General features: G+C 39.9%; 1 protein-coding gene across 2 annotated transcripts in view; it reads left to right on the top strand.

Annotated features, from left to right (window-relative positions):
• The first annotated feature begins 40 nt into the window (after positions 1-40).
• Kntc1 (kinetochore associated 1) overlaps positions 41-20,091 on the top strand; it is an 88,819-nt gene continuing 68,768 nt past the window's right edge. Inside the window, exons 1-10 of one of the 2 annotated variants that reach the window (XM_040289539.2) lie at positions 41-253; positions 7,847-8,009; positions 11,477-11,597; positions 14,247-14,362; positions 14,689-14,767; positions 15,307-15,384; positions 16,210-16,244; positions 16,888-16,998; positions 19,345-19,438; positions 19,935-19,987. In XM_040289539.2, coding sequence (XP_040145473.1) covers positions 7,881-8,009; positions 11,477-11,597; positions 14,247-14,362; positions 14,689-14,767; positions 15,307-15,384; positions 16,210-16,244; positions 16,888-16,998; positions 19,345-19,438; positions 19,935-19,987 — 816 coding nt within the window. In that variant the 5' untranslated portion in view covers positions 41-253; positions 7,847-7,880. The remainder of the gene's footprint in view (positions 254-7,846; positions 8,010-11,476; positions 11,598-14,246; positions 14,363-14,688; positions 14,768-15,306; positions 15,385-16,209; positions 16,245-16,887; positions 16,999-19,344; positions 19,439-19,934; positions 19,988-20,091) is intronic. The other variant, XM_021729351.3, reaches the window with a different exon arrangement.

Raw genomic sequence — 20,091 nt, forward strand, 5'->3', positions numbered from 1 at the left:
GGGCGGAGCCAACAATACACCCTAGAATGCGCTGTCGGGAGGTAGGAGTGAATGCAGTCTAAGGTGGGGCGACTTCCTATTTCGATTAAACAACAATCTTGGCCTTCCTCGGCCGCCGTAGAAGGGGTTGAACTTGCTATTCTCCCGCCAATTTAAACCCGTGGGATAGAACCTAAAGTGATTAGGGGCGGTTGTGTGAGTCAGGAAGAGGGCTGGAATACTTGGTGTTCTCTTTTAGTTTCTTCAATTGCAGGTGAGCAGGGTCTTTCGTGCTGCTGTTGGGAACTTGGGGGTGGGACCAGGTGGAAATAGCGGCTTCAGCCCATTGCGGAGCGTTTCCCGCGCTAGACGTTGGCGGGAGAGAGGTAGTTTTTGCTGGCAGAGGTATCCGAGAGGGTTTATGTATAGAAGCCTAATTAACAGTGTTTTGTCTCGCTTATTATCATATTCTCTAATCTGTTCTCCATCCTGAAGTCAGAGTGCTCTCAAAACAACTATGAAATCATATCACTCTTTAGCATTCTCCTTGCACCGAGGATAATCCCTTCTGGTAGTGGAGATCTCATTCGGCTCCACCTATCTCTACATCATCTTCCACTCTTGCAGGGACCCCGCAGCTGCTCTAAATTCTGTCCATCCTCCGACCCTTTACGCTTTGTTCTCGGTGCCTAAATCGTTGTTCTCTCCGAGCTTGGCATATTTGGCTTCCTGCTATTTAGTTCCCAGCTTAGATGGCACCTCTTTCCCTTCCCCAACAGGCCTTTCTTAAGTTACCCTTCCCCCACTTACCTGAGCATTGTTTGTTTCCTTCAAAACATTGAGCACTGATGGTAATTACTTGTACATTTATTTATTTTTGTCAAAAGCCAGTCTAACAATCAAAAAGGACACTTACTGGCTTTACAGCATTTACTTTCTTTAGGTGACCGTGGTCTACTCTTTAACTCCTGACTTCTGTACTTCAACTGTAAAATAAATCAGATTAAATGAATACAGCTTGCAAAACTGCTGGGCATGTGAAGACACTCCATACATGTTAATTATTTTGTGTTTTATTCTTCCTACAAGAATATAAACTTATTTTCTGTTTCACATATGTAGGAAGCCGAGACCTAAAAAAGTATTCATCCCAACCTGTCTCTCCTATGTTAACCTCCTCTTAATTTCCAAATACAGCCATTACAACAATTCTCTTGCTTGCTGATGTGCTTTATTTTTACTTGTTTACATTCTTAGTAAACCCTTTTCCTATTTTTTAAAGTCATATGACCTTAAATTCCCTAACCAAAGGTTACTTGCATCCACTAATAACAAATTAGCAAACAGGTAGAATTGAGTGTTTGCCTTGAACCAAGCCTTGTTCTGTGAATATTCAAAACTCAAAAGACAACTCATTTGGGTAGGTCCCAATACATTCATATTTTGTAGTTTAGAGAATTGGGGAAAATGAAGATTAAAGTAATTGTCCATGGGCAACCAGCCAGTGATTATTAAAAAAAAAATCAACTTAAAGATTGTTTCACCCTTGTACCATACTTCTATAGATTTCATTTAATATTTTGGGTGCTGGGGTGATCAAACTTGGGGCCTTGTATATGATAAGCAAAAGCTCTACCATGGATCTATATCCCTCACCCATATTTTTATTTTAAAACTCACTTCTTACAAAAAAAAAAAATCTAGTTATTTCCCACCAGTCTTGATAAGGGGACTGTTTTTCATCTTAATGTTCTGTTTCCATTCAGACCATAGATAATATAATATGGATTGTATAAATCTTTGCTAATGAGATGGTTCAGTGACTCCCCTAAAGTTTCAAATGTATTCTGGCACAAAATCAGAAAACCAATCTAATTTTTTCTCTTCTTCCTATCATTTTTTTTTAATGTGTAGCAATACAGTGGAAATCTTAATGGGCATTTAAAAAAAAGTTTATCTGGACTTTTAGATCTATGATATCCCAGACAATCTGACTTTAGAACCTGCACTCTTTATTGCTATAGTGATTAAAGGTTTATATCAAGTGAAAATTTGACATAATTTCAAGCTGTTATTGCACAAAGTAGTAGTAGGTTGCATTGGTAATACGAGAATTGTTGAGGCTGGGGTTATAGCTCAGTAGTATAGTATTTGCCTAGCATATCTAAGGCACTGGGTTTGATTCCCAGTCTGCATATGAATAAATAAAATAAAGGTCCATCAGCAATAAACATACAAGTAAAAAAAAATTGTTGATTTGTGTGTATAAACCAGTATGATGTTCTCTGATAATAGCTCTATTTCCATTTATCTTATTGGTCCAAATGTCCAAAGTTTGTATGTGTTGATGTTAGGTTTGGCTTGTTTTTTGAGTAAAACTTTTTACTTCCTGAAAGAATGATCAAGGCTTGCCTTTGGAGAAAATGCTGGATTATTGAGGCAGCTCTGCATATTTATAGAGCTGAGGTGGTCTGACATTTGAAACAGTTTAACAATTTAACGGTTTTGGCAGCTGGCATGGGGTGTTTTCTGATTGGTGGGTAAGGATCATATGAGTCAGCAGGACTCACCATTGGATGGCTCTCCTTGGGGGGTTGAGAGAATGGGGAGGTTAGTCTTTGGAGCCTGTTCCCAACATTCCCCCCTCTTTGTTATTAAATGAGAGTGGACATTGACTCATTCTGGCTGTTTCCTGCTGAAATGGGGCGGTGTGGGAGAAAGAGAGGAGGGAAGTAAGGAGCCCCCACAGGAGGGCAGAGAAGACTGGTACCAACTAAGATTCTTTGCCACCACAGATCCATGATGACATCAGTCCATTCGGCATAGGTCTCCCCTGGAGGTATCATCAGTAGCCAGGAGTTGGTAATTCCTGAGGAGAAGCTGGTTAAAAGCTTGATTAGAAATTTCACCCACCTGAGTCTGAATAACTTTATGATAGGGGGAAGGAACGGGAACAGGGAGTTTTTATAGCCCAAATCTAATGGGGTCTCTGGGTCTGCAAGCTGCCTTGTTGGCACAAGGGGGGGTTAAGTGTTCAACCTTGGGCGGGGGGCGGCTTGGGCATTTGGGCTTGAAGCAAACAGGTGATAAAGAACCAGACAGAGGGTTTGAGAAGCCAGGTCATTCTGCAGCTAACTTTGTTTGGCAGGCCCTGCAGACCACCCTGTCCTGCACCTAACACCCTCAATTCCACTCTTCATTCCTAGTTAATCTAGCTTCCTCCCCTCTCTATTAAGGCTGCTCTTCAAACTTTCTCCTACCTGGGTGTACCAGCTTGCTTCTCTCTTTGCCTTTCTCGAACGCAGCCAAGGGAGAACAGTGGCCCATTGTTACCATATTTCCCTTTGAGAGCAGTCAGATCTCTCCAGGTTTTATGTGAAACACCTAAACTTTAAATACTGATACTTGAAATTCTTACGAAACTGGGAGGGTAAACAAAACACACATGTTGCTCCTTAGGCCCAGAAGGCAACTGGTAAAGTGCTCTCTTATGATCACACTTATTCAGGGGTCACCATGCTCTGGACACCTAAGTGTTTTGTCAGAAGGACAACATAACAACGGTCCCACTGCCAGCCATATTCAAGCAAGTGGGAGGAGGGGTCTGGCTAGAGGGGGCCCTTAGGGTCACTTGCCTTGAATCTTCAGACATAGGGCGAAGAGAGGGGCCAGAAATGAGGGGGAGCATTGACAAGAGTACTTATGACAGGTGACGATCGTTGGCTCTTCTGATGAAGGTATAGGAGTGCCGGGCTTAAGTCTGGAAATATGAATCCATGGGTAAGTTGGTTATTAGGTAGTTTGAGTTTGGCCGCTGAGGGTGTGCACATAATCATCTGAGCAGGGCCCTTCCATTTTGAGGGGGATTTAGTAAACAAGTGGGGCAATAGTAAACAAGTTGACCAAGTAAACAAGTTGTAAACAAGTTGACCAAGTGTTAAGGAGGTAGGGTTTTGAGAGATACTAGGGTCGGGAAGGAGCCAGTCTTGATAGCACCAGAGTTCAGAGCGTAGATGGAAGAGGAGGGGCAGGGCATAGGTTTCGGAGATGGGTAGGGGTTCTGTAGGCAGTCCAGGAGGAATGAGGGGATGGCCATACATGACTTCGAAAGGTGAGAGATTAGAAAGCTTCTTGGGCAAGGCCCTAATGTGCAATAAAGCCAAGGGGAGCACCTTTACCCAGTCCAGGCTTAATTCCATGGTGAGCTTGGTGAGGGTCTCTTTAAGGGACCAATTGGTCCTTTCAACCTTTCTGGAAGCCTGGGGGCGGTAAGGGCAATGGAAATGCCAAGGGAGTGATAGCGAGTGAGCCAGTCCCTGAGTTATCTGTGAGGTGAATTCTGGGCCATTGTCTGATTGGATAGTAGTGGGCATCCCGAAATGGGGGATTATGTGAGTCAACTACCATAGAGGCCTGCTTGTTAGAAGTGGGAAAGGCTTGTTTTTTACTCAAGGCGTGTTGGTGAAATCAATCTGCCGGTCTGCAGTTGGGGTATGACTGCGGGCCTGATGAGAAGGGAAAGGTTTAGGTTTTAAAGGAGTATTGGTATTGGTTCTCTGACAAGCGGAAGTGAGGAGGGTCTTATCGCATGGGGAAAGGGTGAAAAGGGAGTGAAGGAAAGTAGTGAGACTGGACTAGAATGGAATAGAGAGTGAAGAAACTGGAAGGTTGTTGGGGATCTTTGGGCCGAGAGGAAGTAAAGCTCTGTAGGGCGACTGATTGAGCCACTTGATCGGCCTTGGAATTCCCCATAGTAGTAAGGGAGGAGTCAGTTTGATGGGCCTCGCATGGATTATCCCCAGTTGGGAAGGCAGCCTGGAGGCTCGTAGTAGGCCAGAAATAAGTGTGGAATTAATGACTGCTGTCCCTCTGGTGGTCAATAGCCCCCTTTCTTCCAAATGGCTGCATGGGAGATCTGTATATAGGGAGAAGGTTTTTCCCTCTGCTAGCTCGAATGCCCTTGTGGCAGCTATGAGTTCAGCTTGTTGGTTGGTGGTATTGGGTGGGAAAGGTTTTGCCTCTAAGATGGATGAGAGGGAAACAACAGCATACCCCGCTACTTTAACCCCTTCATGTATAAAGGAGCTACCATCTGAGAACCAGATGAGGTCCGAAGAGGGCAGGGGTCCCTCAGAAATGGTGGTAGGGCAGGGTAAAATCATCTCTAATACCTCCAGGCATTTGTGGATGGGATCTTGTGAGGGAGAAGATGGGAGGAGTGTTTAATGGAGAGCGGGGCTGAAAAGAGATGGAGGGATTTTCAAGGAGAGACGAGGAGGGATAGAACCCTGGAAGGAGGAAGTGACTGTAGCCCCTTGTAAGTGAGGAAATCCTTTAGATGGTGAGGAGATGAGATGGTTAGTGGGGAGCCAAAGGTAAGCTTGTATGCTTCCTTCTGGAGATCATGGCCCCTGCTAGGGCTCTGAGACATGGGGGCCAGCCCCTGACAGTGGGGTCCAGCTGTTTGGATAGGTGGGCCACTGGTGCAAATGTGGGGCCATACTCCTGACCCAGAACGCCCAGACTTTGTCCCTGTTTTTCATGTACATAGAGGGTGAAGGGTCAGGAGAGGTCAGGGAGATGCGGGGCGGGTGCCCGGAGGAGGGCCTTTTTAAGGATTGTAAAGGGCTTCCCTACCGCTGAGGGTAGGGGTTCATCTTTTTTGGATAGATGGTCTTTCCTCCTACCCCAACAATAGGAGAGGTGGATGGCACTTTTTGTCTTCAGTCTGTCAGGACTTCGAAGGTAGCCCCAGTGTAAAGGAGAAAGTCAGCCTTGCACCCATCCACCTGAATCCACACCCTGGGTTCTTGTTTATTAATCGTTATGGTCGGGGACAAGGACCCAAGGCTCCGTCAATCTTTGATTGCTATGCCCAAAATGTTAGAGGGTTCCCTGGCTATAGGCTTCCTACAAAATCTGGGACAGTCAGAACCCCAATGACCTTGTTGACATTTAGGGCATGGGTTACGCAGAGTGGTGATTTGGGGCATGCCTTGGCCCTATGTCCCTCCTTGCCACACTTGAAGCAGGCTGGGGGGGGTCGGGTGGGGGTGGGGTTTCGGTGATGGGCGGCAACCCTGCAGCACCTGGGTGATCATTTGAAAGTTATTGTGTGTGGCCCTGTGCTTGTGGCGCTCAATTTCCTCTTCCCGGTTGTGAAAAACTTCAAAGGCTACTGCCAAGATCTCAGTCTCAGGGGTGGCAGGGCTTTGTTCGAGCTTTTTTAGTTTGGCCCGGATGTCGGGGTAGCTCTGAGAGAGGAAATATGTCATAAGGACATGATGGCCATCTGGGGTTTCAGGATCTAGGTTAGTATACTGCTGAAGGGTTTTTGTAAGCCGATCCAGAAATTCTGATGGGGTCTTCTCTCACTTTTGAATAATCACTTGAAATTTTTGGAAATTGGCAGCCTTATGTGCCGCCTTTTTGAGCCCAGCCATAATACATGTGGAGAATTGCTCCCTACTCTGTATGCCAGCTTGTGTATTATAATTCCAGTCAGGAGTTTAATCTGGGGCAGCAAGTGACCCTGGAGGGTGATTGGGATCAACTCAGTGAGTTTCATCTGCATGGGCTCTGGCAAGTTCCCAGACTCTGGTACGTTCCTCAAGATGGAGAGTATTAGCTAATAACATGTATATCTCATGGTGAGTGAGGCTATAAGCCTGGAGGACCCATTGAAACTCTCTAATGTAAGTGGTGGGATCTGTAGTGAGTGAGCCCAACCTTCACTCTAGTTGCATGAGGTCATTCATAGAGAACAGGACATATACCCGGATAATGCCCTCAGGTCCAGCAACCTCTCTTAAGGGGGCCATGCTTTGTGGGACTACGGAGTGAGTCCTAGTTTAGGGGGAAATAAAGATGTCAGCCGAGTCAGGGGGAACACTTGAGGGGCTGGACGGAGCTGACGGGGGAGGTCGGTAGGGAGGGGGTTCATCTGCCGAATAGGTCGGGGTGAGAACAAAGAAGAGAAAAAGCCTCAACATAGGGGATCTTTTTCCACTTTTTCGAGTGCTCGCAGAAGTTAAACAGATCTCTGAGAATTGCGGGATCTAGGGATCCTCCTGGGGGCCATTGATTTTGATTGTCTAATTGATAGTAAGGCCAATCTTGTGTGCAGAATTTAATTAGGGGGAGTCTACAGGGAGGAAAGAAGAGGCCCCCATACGTCAGGAGAGGGACAAGGGTGGTTGAGGGGTGGGGGGGAGTGCCTGTTCTTCCACCCCTCAGTACCTCTTACTCAAGAACTGGGTTCCAGAGAGTCCACCGTGACTGTGAAGGTCATGGTGGGGTGCGTCCTCTCCTCCAGATTGGGCGTCAGAGGTTTGCCGGACGAACACGGTCAAAGCCCCTGCATAACCTGTCTGAAGTTGGATACCCGATAGGGGAACTCACCTACTGAAGAGCCAGAGCTCCAAAGAATGGACGAGGATGGCAAGCCTTGAGAGGGGGCCCTCGAGCAGCAAGGAATTCCTCTTCCCGGGTTTCGGCACCAAGGAAAGAAGGATCAAGGCTTGCCATCAGAGAAAATGCCCGTTTATTGAGGCAGCTCTGCATATTTATAGAGCCAGGGATAGTCTGATGGTTGAAACAGTTTAACGGTTTTGGCCGCTGGCATGGGGTGCTTTCTGATTGGTGGGTAAGGATCATGTGAGTCAGCATGACTCACCATTGGACGGCAATGGGGAAGTTCTGATTGGTGGGTAAGGATCATGTGAGTCAGCAGGACTCACCATTGGCCAGCTCTTCTCGGGGGATGGGGAGGTTAGTCTTTGGAGCTGGGGCAACTCCGAATACTTCCCAAGGACCTGAATTCTATGCAACAAGATAGTTTGATTTGTAATTTTACATGTTGTCACAGGAAAGACTGTGCTTCCTGACTCAGTTCCAGAAGCATGTGGAATGATATTGAGCTGCTTACAAGTGATGATACAGGAAGTGGATACCTAAGTGTAGGGTCAAGAAATGAAAATGGAACTTCCTTGTATCAAGTAGATTTGCTTGCAAAGATCTCCTCTGAAAAGGTAAGATTTTGACAATGACTCTTTCATTGACAACTTTTTTTTTTCTTGGTAGTAGAGATTGGACCCCAGAGGCCATTTACCCCTGAGCTGCATCCCTAGTCCTTGTTATTTATTTATTTATTTATTTATTTATTTATTTATTTTTCATTTAAGTATTGAGATAATATCTAAGTTTCTGATTTTCCCTTTTCAGTACTTTTTTTTTTCTTTTTTCCCTTTCTTTGGGGGGTTCCTCCAAAAAAAGGAAAGGTGGTGGGGATTGAACCCAGGGCCTAACACATCCCAGGTAAACACTCTACCACTGAACTATGCCCCTAGCCTAGTCCTTCGTTTTTGCTGATAGGGTGATGTTGGTGAACAAAGATTTCTTATAAAGAAAGTACAGCTGACCTTCTGTCACTGTAGTATACCCCATGGTTCCTCTAGTTCCCTTAGCATGTCAATGCTATTATTTAATCCTCTTAATAAGAAAAAGATTAAAAGGAAGGAAGAAGAGACCAACTATTAGAGACAAAGTTATGTCTCCTAGAGCATGGAAGACAGGTCAGGGATCTTATTTGTAAGGGGCCTAAAATTTAGGCTTTTGACATTTTTCTTTTTTTTTTTTAAACATATTTTTTTTTGAATTTTTAATATTTATTTTTTAGTTTTCGGCGGACACATCTTTGTATGTGGTGCTGAGGATCGAATCCGGGCCGCACGCAAGCCAGACGAGCGCGCTACCGCTTGAGCCACATCCCCAGCCCATAGGCTTTTGACATTTTTCAAATGAGGTTCTAAATGTATGCGAAGAAACTGACTGCCAGGATTTAAAAAACAGAAATTGGGCTGGGAATATAGCTCATTAGTAGAGGTAATTGCATACCATGCCTGAGGCCTTGGGTTCACTCCCCAAATTACCACAAAATAAATTAGAAATTGTTCTTTTTCTTTTTTTGGTAGATGGACACAGTACCTTTATTTTATTTATTTATTTTTATGTGGTACTGAGAATTGAACCCAATGCCTCACATACACTGAGCAAGTGCTCCACCACTGAGCCACAACCTCAGCCCCAGAAGTCATTCTTCATGCAGCTTTAAACTTACATCCTTTTGTTGGACTATTCTGTTGTTAGCTGACCATGGATCACATGATATGTAAATATTAATTATCTTATGAGTAGTCCAAACAAATTGCTTTTTTTTTTTCCCCTGGGTGGTGCTGGGGATTGAATGCAGGGTTTTGTGCATGCTAGGCAAGCATTCTACCAACTGAACCATATCCTCAGGCCCCAAATTGCATTTTTTTTTTTTTGCCATTACATTATTTATTTGTTAACGGCAAAAATTTAAGCTATACCACACATTCTGTAATGAGAAAAGACATTTCTTTATTTTTTGATATTAGTAGGAGACTTAAAAACTGGAAGTGTCTAGGCTTCTTGTTACTTCTGAGGGTCTCTATTGAGGAATGACTGTGAGCTTATGCTAGGCACTTGGACATATTTTCCTTTTGTTTCAGGGTCTTACCTTAAAGTTAGGCAGACAGAAGACAAGTAATAGAAGATATTTAGCTGTAAAAGTATATTTTTTAAGCAAAACATAAAAAACAAAATAAGAAAAAAAGATGTTTAACTGTGCAAGTCAGTATATGCTAAGTGTAAATGAATGATAGAGACAGTTAATCGGGTAGGAATTCAGATGGAGACCTCATTGTGGTTTTAGCAGTCTAAGGAGCACCTCATAACGTGCTCTTGACTTGACTACACTTGACTTGGGCCTCAGGAAGAAAGGAAGAACAACTCAACGGAGAGAACAAGGTGGACAGATCCCTAGAAACAGAGCACAGTGGCTTCGTTGCAGTGCTTTGGTGTAACTTTTCACTGATTGAAGTAATAGAAGAGGGATACGAGTATGGTGGAACTTTCAAAAATTGTTCCTGGAGAAGATGACCTTTGACATTGGCACAGATAAAGTGATTATCTTGTTGTGTCAGGGACAACTAAGAGCCCTTGGCATTTATTGAGATAGGCTATGTGCAAGATACTTGTAAACCCTTAAAATGAATTAATTCATCTAACCTTCCTGCAGTAAGTATTGTAGGTATTGTTATTTTACTCCTGTTTCACAGGGAGGCAGTTGAGGCATTTGCTCATAAGCACACAGCTAGTAAGCAACTGAATGTTCTCAACCATAAATTCCAATTCCTTCTAGATAGATCTTCATGGGAAGCTCTAATCAACCGAAGCTGAAACTGAAGACTGAAATTTGGCTTGCATAGTGTTTTTTTTTTTTTTTTTTTTTTTTTTAAAGAGAGAGTGAGGGAGAGAGAGAGAGAGAGAGAGAGAGAGAGAGAGAGAGAGAGAGAGAGAGAATTTTAACATTTATTTATTTTTTCTTAGTTCTCGGCGGACACAACATCTTTGGTATGTGGTGCTGCTGAGGATCGAACCCGGGCCGCACGCATGCTAGGCGAGCGCGCTACCGCTTGAGCCACATCCCCAGCCCCTTGCATAGTGTTTTTTAAGATGTTGACTTAGCTGCCAGTATCTAAAAATCAGTATGCTTCACATAAAGATCACTTTTTCTGGTTAAGTTGGAAAGTGTGGGCAAGTCAGTGTGGCATTTCCTCAGAAATTTTCATGGCTGGTGTTGAGTAGATTCAGCTTTATGTAGATTGTTTTCTCTAGGGGCGGTTATCTACCATTTCACAGTTAAATCATCCCTGCCCCCAGCTCCCCAAGCTTAGCCATGAAACTGAAACTTTATGCCAATCTTGGTTTACTCGTTTATGTTAATTTTTGTCTCCTATAGTATAAGATCTACTCTTACAAAAAGAGGACTTGTATGGGGGAATACCTCACTCTTCCCTACCCATCTAGGACTGTTTCCTTACTTAGGACCTTGGATGGGTTTAAAATACACCATACAAAGAAGAACTTAATGACTAATATTTTAGCTTTTGCATTGCTGTGACCAAAATGCCCCCTAGGAATTACTTAGAGGAGGAAAAGCTTATTTTGGCTCATAGTATCAGCTATCTCAATCCACAGATGGCTGACTCCATTGCTCTGGGTCTAGGTGAGGCAGCGTGTCATGGCAGAAGGGCACAAGGCAGATGGAAGCTGAGAGAGCGTGGGGGAAAGAATCACAGGGAAGACGCACCCTTCCAGGGACACCCCAGTGTCTCACCTTCTCCATCCATGCTCCCCTGCCTTCCTTTACCACCCAGTCAGTCCATTCAAGCTAGGCTGGAGTAATTAGGTTACCATTCTCATAATACAACCATTTACTTTTGAATATTCCTGCATTAACAGGCACGTTTAGGAGACACCTCCTATCTAAACCATAACAACTTCTTAGGTAGATGGACTGTTTGGTTAAGTTTCAAAGTTGGGTCTTTGGGGCCATGAGGATACTATTGACAATTATTATGAAACTTGTATAAAAATGTTTTAATTTTGGCCATGCTTTCTCCTCTCACAGACCTCTCTGAATCCAAAGATACAAGCATGCAGCTTAAATGATGGATTTATAATTGTAGCAGATCAATCCGTGATACTGCTTGACAGTGTGTGTAGATCACTTCAATTGCATCTTATATTTGGTAAGTCTAATGAAATACCTTGGAATTGGGAACGGAACCACCATTTGACCCAGCTATCCCTCTCCTCTGTCTATATCCAAAGGACAAAATCAAAATACTACAGGGACACAGCCACATCAATGTCTATAGCAGCACAATTCACAATAGCTAAACTGTGGAACCAACCTAGATGCCCTTTAATAGATGAATGGATAAAAAATATGTGGCATATATACACAATAGAATATTACTCAGCAATAAAAGAGTAAAATCTTGACATTTGCAGGTAATTAGATGGAGTTAGAGAAGATAATTCTAAGTGAAGTTAGCCATTCCCGAAAAACCAAATGTTGAATGTTTTCTTTGCTATAAGGAGGCTGATTCATAGTGGAATAGGGAGAGGGAGCATGGGAGGAATAGACCAACTCTAGATAGGGCAGAGGGGTTGGAGGGGAAGGGTGAGGGCATTCATTATCCAAAGTGCAGGTATGAAGGCATGAATTGGTGTGAATAAGCTATGTATACAACCAGAGGTATGAAAAATTGTGCTCTCTATGTGTAATAAGAATTGTAATGCATTCTGCTGTCATATAAATAAAAAATATACATTGGAAGTCAAATATACTTTGCTACAATTTCTCATAGGCTGCCTTTTTGATGGGAGTATTTTTTTATACCTTTATTTTATTTATTTATTGTTACATGGTGCTGAGGATCAAACCCAGGGCCTTGCACGTGCTAGGTGAGTGCTCTACTGCTGAGCCACAACCACAGTCCATTGATGAGGGTATTTTTATGTGGGGGCATGGTACTGAGGGCTAAATACAGGGGCTCTCTATCATTGAGCTATATCCTTATCCCTTTTTATATTTTAGTATTCTATGTTGCTGAGTCTGGCCTGGAACTTGCAACCCCCTGCTTCAGTGTCTTAAGGAGCTGGGATTATAGGCATGCATTTGCACCCACCTGTAAATGTGAATTTAAGAGTAAATTAAGGAGCCAAGCATGGTGGCACATGCCCGTAATCCCAGGGAGGCTGAGGCAGGAGGATTATAAGTTCAAACAGCCTCAACAACAGCAAGGTGCTAAGCAACTCAGTAAGACCCTGGTCTCTAAATAAAATATAAAATAGGGCTGGGGATGTGGCTTAATGTTGAGTGCCCCTGAGTTCAATCCCTGGTACCAAAAAACATTTTTTTAAAAAAGAATAAATTAAGGGGTAAACCAATGATTGTGTTGAAATTAGTGAAACAGTATGAAAGCTTTTCTTTCAAGAGTAGTAATTTCTGTAAGAAAGGTGGAGTATTTGCTTTAAGAATTTAGACAACCTAAAAGGAATCGGAAGGCAGGTATTTTTTTTTTGTATAAATTTTTTTTGTGGTGCTGAGGTTCGAACTCAGTGCCTCACAGTACCACTGAGCTATAACTCCAGCCTGAAAATGTAAACTTACTTGTATTGTAGAGGCAAGAAATCTCTATTCATGGAATCTTAACATATCTACCATGATCAGAACACAAGATTCACAGTATCATCACTGATTTAGTAAACTGTGTAACTTAATACATGTGTGTGGAGATAGTTTTTGCTGAATAATTTTAGTTAATAAGCCAGTTCATGCTGTTGCTTTTGTCTCTAATTCTCCCCTCTGCTCCCTTATCAGTCACCTTTGTCTTCATGCTGTTGTGTAAACACAGGCAAGCCCCCACCTGATGACCCTTGTCCAGCTATGCCACTGTCTGGAACTCTATACCTTTGGCTAACTTCCTCCCTCCCTCTAATCTTCTTGAGTGGTCTGATCCATTCCACAAAATGCATGGTTCTTCCAAGCTCTTTTCTTACCCTGTTTTCCTTTTTCTTTTTTCTGGAACACTGATCACCTTCTCATGAATCTTTAATTTGTTTATCAAGTTGTTTTATCACCTATTTCTGCCTGAGAATTTGAGCTCCTTGATGGTGGGAATCTTGTTATTTTCAGATATATGCAAAAGGTTCAGAACAATGTTTGGCACATAATAACTGCTCCATAAATATTTGTTGACCAAATTAAAGTTAGTAGTGTTTTTGTTTTTTACTTTTATCATAACTTAAAAAAAAATAATAATTAGAAGCAGCCTAAATCATTGACTTTTTAGTGACAAATTTGCCATTTTTTTCATATTTACAATAAGCATTTAAAAAAATTTTTTTGGATGCAGATGGACATATTTTACCTTTATTTTATTTATTTATTTTTATATGGTGCTGAGGATCAAACCCAGTGCCTCACACAGTGCTAGGCAAGTGCTCTACCACTGAGCCACCACTCTAGCCCCATCAATAAGCAATTTTTAAACATATTTTTTTTAGAGGCTGGGGTTGTGGCTCAGGGGTAGAGTGCTCGCCTAGTGTGGAGGCCCTAGGTTCGATCCTCAGCACCACATAAAAAATAAAGGTATTGTGTACAACTACAACTAAATAAACAAAATATTAAAAAATAAATAAAATATTTTTGGGGGTATAGATGGACACAATACCTTTATTTTATTTACTTATTTTTATGTGGTGCTGTGGATCAACCAGTGCTTCACACATGCCAGACGAGTGCGCCATGACTGAGCCACAACTCCAGCTCCGACAATAAGCATTTTTGAAGGCAGTTTATAATAAAACTTCGATTTGAAAATTTTCAGATACTGAAGTGGATGTAGCTGGCCTGTGTCAAGGAGGAATGTTTCTTTTGGTTGGGGAGAGAAGTGGCAACGTACATCTCATTCATGTGGCATCTAAGCAAACATTACTCACTAATGTAAGATCATCTAAATTTTAAGTAATCTCTTAGATAACTAAAACTCTAGCAAACCATTAACTAGTGTTTTAAATGAAAAGAATGTTTCTTTACATTAAGTTTAAGAATATCACTTCAGAAACACAAAGTAAACGCTGAATTGAAAAATTAGGCTTAAATTTTTTTAATACACTTGTTCAGAGTGGTTTTCTATTTTAAAACTGATGTATCTGGAATATAGGCAGAATTATTAGTAATGATAATTTTTACTCCAGGGCTTAGAGAATATAATCCTCATTGCATTTTTTCTGGGTTTAATCTTATTATTGAAATTAATTTGTAATTAGGCTTTTGTTGAGAAAGCTAATGATGAATATCAGCGTACCTATCAGAATCTTGTTATTGACAAAGATGGTTCAAATGAAGGTAAGTTTTTTTGAATTTATTTTGCATGTCTTCTGTTAAATATCTAATAAAAATTCATACTCATTTTTAACAAATAGTATAAATTCATTATTATACTACCTACACTATATTAAGATTAATTTTGATGCAGTTAATAAGAAGCAATTTTTTTATCTTAGCACTTTTCAGAGGATTAAATATATGCTTTTCCTAAATATAATGTTTTATACTCATTTTTACAAGAAGACTTTTTTTTAAATGTTTTTGTGGGTTTCAGCATATTATAGTTTGGTTTCAATAAAGATTAACTGGAATATAATTTATTCTGGTATATCTGGAACATGATGTTTAGTTTTCATGTAAAAGGTTCAAAGAACTTAACATTTTTAGTGAATAACGAACCAACTTTTATAAATAAGCTTTATCTGTAATGTTAATATATTATTTAATTAAAATTTAAATGAGCAAATTGACATATTTTTAAATAAGTTCTAGAGACTGGTTTAAATTTTGTATCCACATGACTTTCAGAGAAACTGATTTTGATTTCATTTTAATAGGTACCTATTATATGTTGCTTCTTACAAATAATGGATTTTTTTATGTTACAAATCTTCAGCTTGTAAAAATCCAGCAAGGTATGCAATACATTATTTTCTTATTAACTTGCAGCAGTAACTTTTAGTTTTCCAGGTAGATTTTCAAATATTCTCTTTAAAAATATTGTATTTTAATTGCATTTATTCTAGTATACTTGGAAATATTCAGAATACACTTACTTTCCTCTGTTACAGCTGCTATGGAATCTGAGGAAATATAATTTGGTTATAGCCTTCAAGAAATATACAGCTTAGTTGGGGATGAAAGGTATACATACTAGCAGAAAAATAAGTGCTTTTTGTTGAAGTGAATGAACTTAGAAACGGAAATTACTATATAAGAGTTAATAGTGTAGAGCAGAAATATCTATAACATATTCAATGATTGGTGTGAACCAAATGTCCCTTTGAGCCAGGGAAGACTGAGGAATTGGTTCAGAGCATGTATTCCACAAATGTTTTAAAACTTTTCCTATGTACTAGGCCTCTGCTAGGTCCTGAGTGTATCACAAGGTTTAAAATCCATAGTTTTCTGATGTTTAATGAAGGAGCTAGATAAGTAAAAGAGCTATTCCAAAGCAGAGTGAGAAATGATCAAGGCTTCACAGTAGAATAAGAAGACCCTCTTGGTAGGAAGAAACATGGAAAGGGGTTGGGGCAGAGATGTACTATGTGGAACATTCAGTCAACTTGGCTGGTACCCTGAATACAATATGTGTGCTTATAATTTATACTATTGATCAAGGGTAATACTGAAAAGTAAGCCTTAACTTATTAATCATGAACTTTGACAATAAAGGGGTGACTTGAATTATTTTATAGATTGACATCACAAGTTTAGCCTGCTTTCTTTTTTTAATGCAGCAATTGAGAATGTAGATTTGGATACAGTCAAAAAGGTAAGAAAACAAAATAATATTGTCCTATTTAAACTTAAATTTAATATAAATGCAGACAGCGTTTCTGTATATTGGTGGCAATTTTAGGAACTGCTATAATATGACTTCCATCCCTATCCTCCATACTGAAGATTAAGCCCAGGGGCACTTTACTACTGAGCTATATCCCTATCTCTTTTATTTTTTATTTCTAGCTAGTGTTTCACTAATTTGCCAATGTTGACCTCCAATTTGCGATCCCCCTGCTTCAGCCTCCCAAGTAGCTGGGATTGCAGGTGTACACAAGCATGCCTAGCTTGATGTGACATTTTAATAAATTTCTGTTTAAAAATACATTTATATCTGATTGATTTAAAGTGATTTTTGTGGAGCATAAGGAAAAAAATGTAGCCAGGCACTGTGGTGCATGCCTGTAATCCCAGTGACTCAGGAGGCTGAGACAGGATGATCACAAGTTCAAAACCAGTTTCAGCAAAAGTAAGCTGCTAAGCAATTCATTGAGACCTTGTCTCTAAATAAAATATAATACAGAGCTGGGGATGTGGCTCAGTGGTTGAGTGCCCCTGAATTCAATTCCTAGTACCCCTCTGCAAAAAAAGAAAAAGTGAATATGGAACATACTAATTTTTTTTTTTTTTTGTAGTTACAAGGACAAATCAGATCCAGTTTTATTTCTACTGAAAATTATCATACTCTTGGTTGTCTCAATCTTGTGACTGGAGATTTAGCAAGTGAAACTCCTGTGATAATTGGGGTAATTCTTTTTATAAAATTTTGTGGAGTTTTGGTGCCTGATGTGTTATCAAATTAATTTGCAACATGTATAACAAACAAGGATTAAAAAAATTAAGTTAGTAAAATTAACTCAATAAATAAACCTAATTTTCTCTCTTTGAAAAATAGTGCATCTTTATTTTCACTAGTCTGTCTCTGCAATTTTAGCATTTCTTTGAATTTTGAATATAGGCAAAAACATCAAAACCAAAAAATTCCAGTCATAGCAGTACCTGTGATGTTGTTGCTAAATAGAAATCACAGATTTAAAAATAATCATATTATTGCAATTATCTTGAAAGATTGTTTGCCCATCGATACTTTAAGATTATAGTGTTGATAGGCTGTCAGAATGTGTATTTACTATCGTGACAAAATAAAGGTTCTAAGGATTTCATTTTATTTTATGTTTCGCCTACATTTATAAGTGAAAGAAATACTAAATTTCAGGTGGAGATTTGGGAAAATAAAGATGTAATTTTTTTTCCTATCCTGGTTCACAATTCCTTGGAATCTTGAAATAAGCCTGTTAAGGGCTGGGGATGTGGCTCAAGCGGTAGCGCGCTCGCCTGGCATGCGTGCGGCCCGGGTTCGATCCTCAGCACCACATACCAACAAAGATGTTGTGTCCGCCGAGAACTAAAAAATAAATATTAAAAATTCTCTCTCTCTCTCCTCTCTCACTCTCTCTTAAAAAAAAAAAAAAAAGAAAGAAGCCTGTTAAGAACCTCGGTATTAGACAGTGATCCAAAAGAATTAGAATTCCTAATTAATTCTTATCTTGTAGTAACGGATCCTACCTTATTCTTCGTCTTGGGTAATCAACCTATTTGCAAATACCTTTCATTAGTAATATGGGAAACTGGACAAGAATGTACGTAGAAGAGCACAATTCCCTTTCCAAGCGTGGTTAGAAAGATAGCTCAAAGGATTCATTTTACTATGTAATGTCTCATTTTTTGTTGTTCTGTTCTTTTTTTTCTACTGGGGTTTGAACCCAGGACCTTGCACACATGCTAGGCCAGTGCTCTACCACTGAGCTACACCCCCAGTCTATTGTCTTATGTTTTGTATGAAAAGTGACTGTTCCTTATTTATATGTCACTTCTATTAACTAGTTATAATTTCTTAGAATTTGGGTGGAAAAGCAGCTAATTAAAGGGGCGGACAAAAATTCAATGTAATTATAGCATTTATAATGACATTTTTACTTGCTGTACTTGTATCATACATCAAGAATAGTTAGGGCTGGGGTTGTAACTCAGTGGTTGAGCGCTTGCCTCGCATGAGGCACTGGGTTTGATCCTTAACACCACATAAAAAAGTAAATAAATAAAACAAAGATATTGTGTCCACCTACAACTAAAAAAAACAAATTAAAAAAAAGCAGTTAATTGTATTTCTACATTGTGCATATAGTTTGATATCTCACCATCGTTTCCAGTTATATTTCTACATTGTGCATATAGTTTGATATCTCACCATCGTTTCCAGTTATATTTCTACATTGTGCATATAGTTTGATATCTCACCACAGTTCTAAATAATTTAAAGTTAATATTTGTAAGAATTTTCCAGGGCTGGGGTTGTGGCTCAGAGGTCGAGCACTCGTCAGTACCATGCTTAAGGCACTGGGTTCGATCCTCAGCACCTCATAAAAATAAAAAAATAAAGATATTGTGTTTACTTATAACTAAAAAATAAATATTTAAAAAAAGAATTTTCCATAAATACTCGATTATTTATTTATGGGGAGAGGGGCACTCACTGAGCTATATCCCCAACCCTTTTTTAAAAAACCTTTATTTATTTATATGTGGTGCTGAGGCTTGAACCCAGTACCTTGCACATGCTAGATAAGTGCTCTACCGCTGAGTCACAACGCCAGCCCTTTTTATTTTTATTTTGACACAAGGTCTCTTTAAGTTGCTGAGGCTAGACTTGAACTCTTAACCCTTCTGCATTAGCCTCCTGAGTCATTGACAGGTTTGTATCATTGCACTCGGCTACTTGTGGTTATTTTAATAAAAATAGTTAGCAAAGACAATATTTACGTTTTAATGCTGGAAAAGTTTGTCTTTTGGGTGAGCTTCATGAATATACTTACTCCTTATTAAATATTCACGTGATTAAAATATATCAACAGCTCACTGTTCTTTCTATTCTCATGAAATTTAGAGGAACTGGGAGACAAAAGCTGATTGGGCTCTAAATATGTAAATATATTTGAAATCAGTAATGTACACAATATATATGTTTCTATTTTGAGGAAAGTTCAGGTCTTAGGACCAAATTTGCAATTGATGTACCATTTTTGCTTTTCTAGGGAACCGGTGATTGTGCAATCTCAAAATGGGAACCAGATTCTTCCAAGAAAGGGATGACGGTTAAGAATTATATTGATGCAGAGATTATCAAAGGTAAAATAAATCAATGAAAGTACATCTGGTACATCTGGTGGCTGGGGTTGTGGCTCAGTGGTAGATTGCTTGCCTAGCATATGCAAGGCCCTTGGTTTGATCCTCAGCACCACATAAAAAAATTAAATAAAAAAAAGATATTGTGTCCAACTAAAAAATAAATATTAAAAAAAGAAAAAATAAAGTACTTTTGTATTTATTCTAGATTTCTTGTTATTCTTAGGTTGGTGAATGGGCCTTTGAACATACTACTTTTTGAAGCTTAGATTAGTTTGCTGATGGTTCACACATGACGGTTCTTGATATGTTGCTGTTGTTATTCTTCCTTTTGGGAGGTCTGCATTTAAGGGTCACCTAAAAAAAAAAAAACAGTCAGGAATTAATGAAAAATGGTGACTTTTGAAGTTCTGCTATCCTGAGTATGTTAGTTTCCAATTTTAATGTAACTCTGTAACACTGAAATAAATTCTTAGACATCTTGCTTTCTCTTTTGTAGGTTCAAAGAAGTTCCAGCTGATAGACAATCTACTTTTCATTCTTGATACTGATGTATGTTTCTTATATATCTCCTTCAGATTTGCACTTGATGCTATGGTTTTTGTTTGTTCATTTTTTGTGACACTGGATATGGAACCTAGGGCCTTAAAGCATGC

This window comes from Ictidomys tridecemlineatus, chromosome 2 (assembly GCF_052094955.1).
Source record: "Ictidomys tridecemlineatus isolate mIctTri1 chromosome 2, mIctTri1.hap1, whole genome shotgun sequence".
Classification (NCBI taxonomy): Eukaryota; Metazoa; Chordata; class Mammalia; order Rodentia; family Sciuridae; genus Ictidomys; species Ictidomys tridecemlineatus.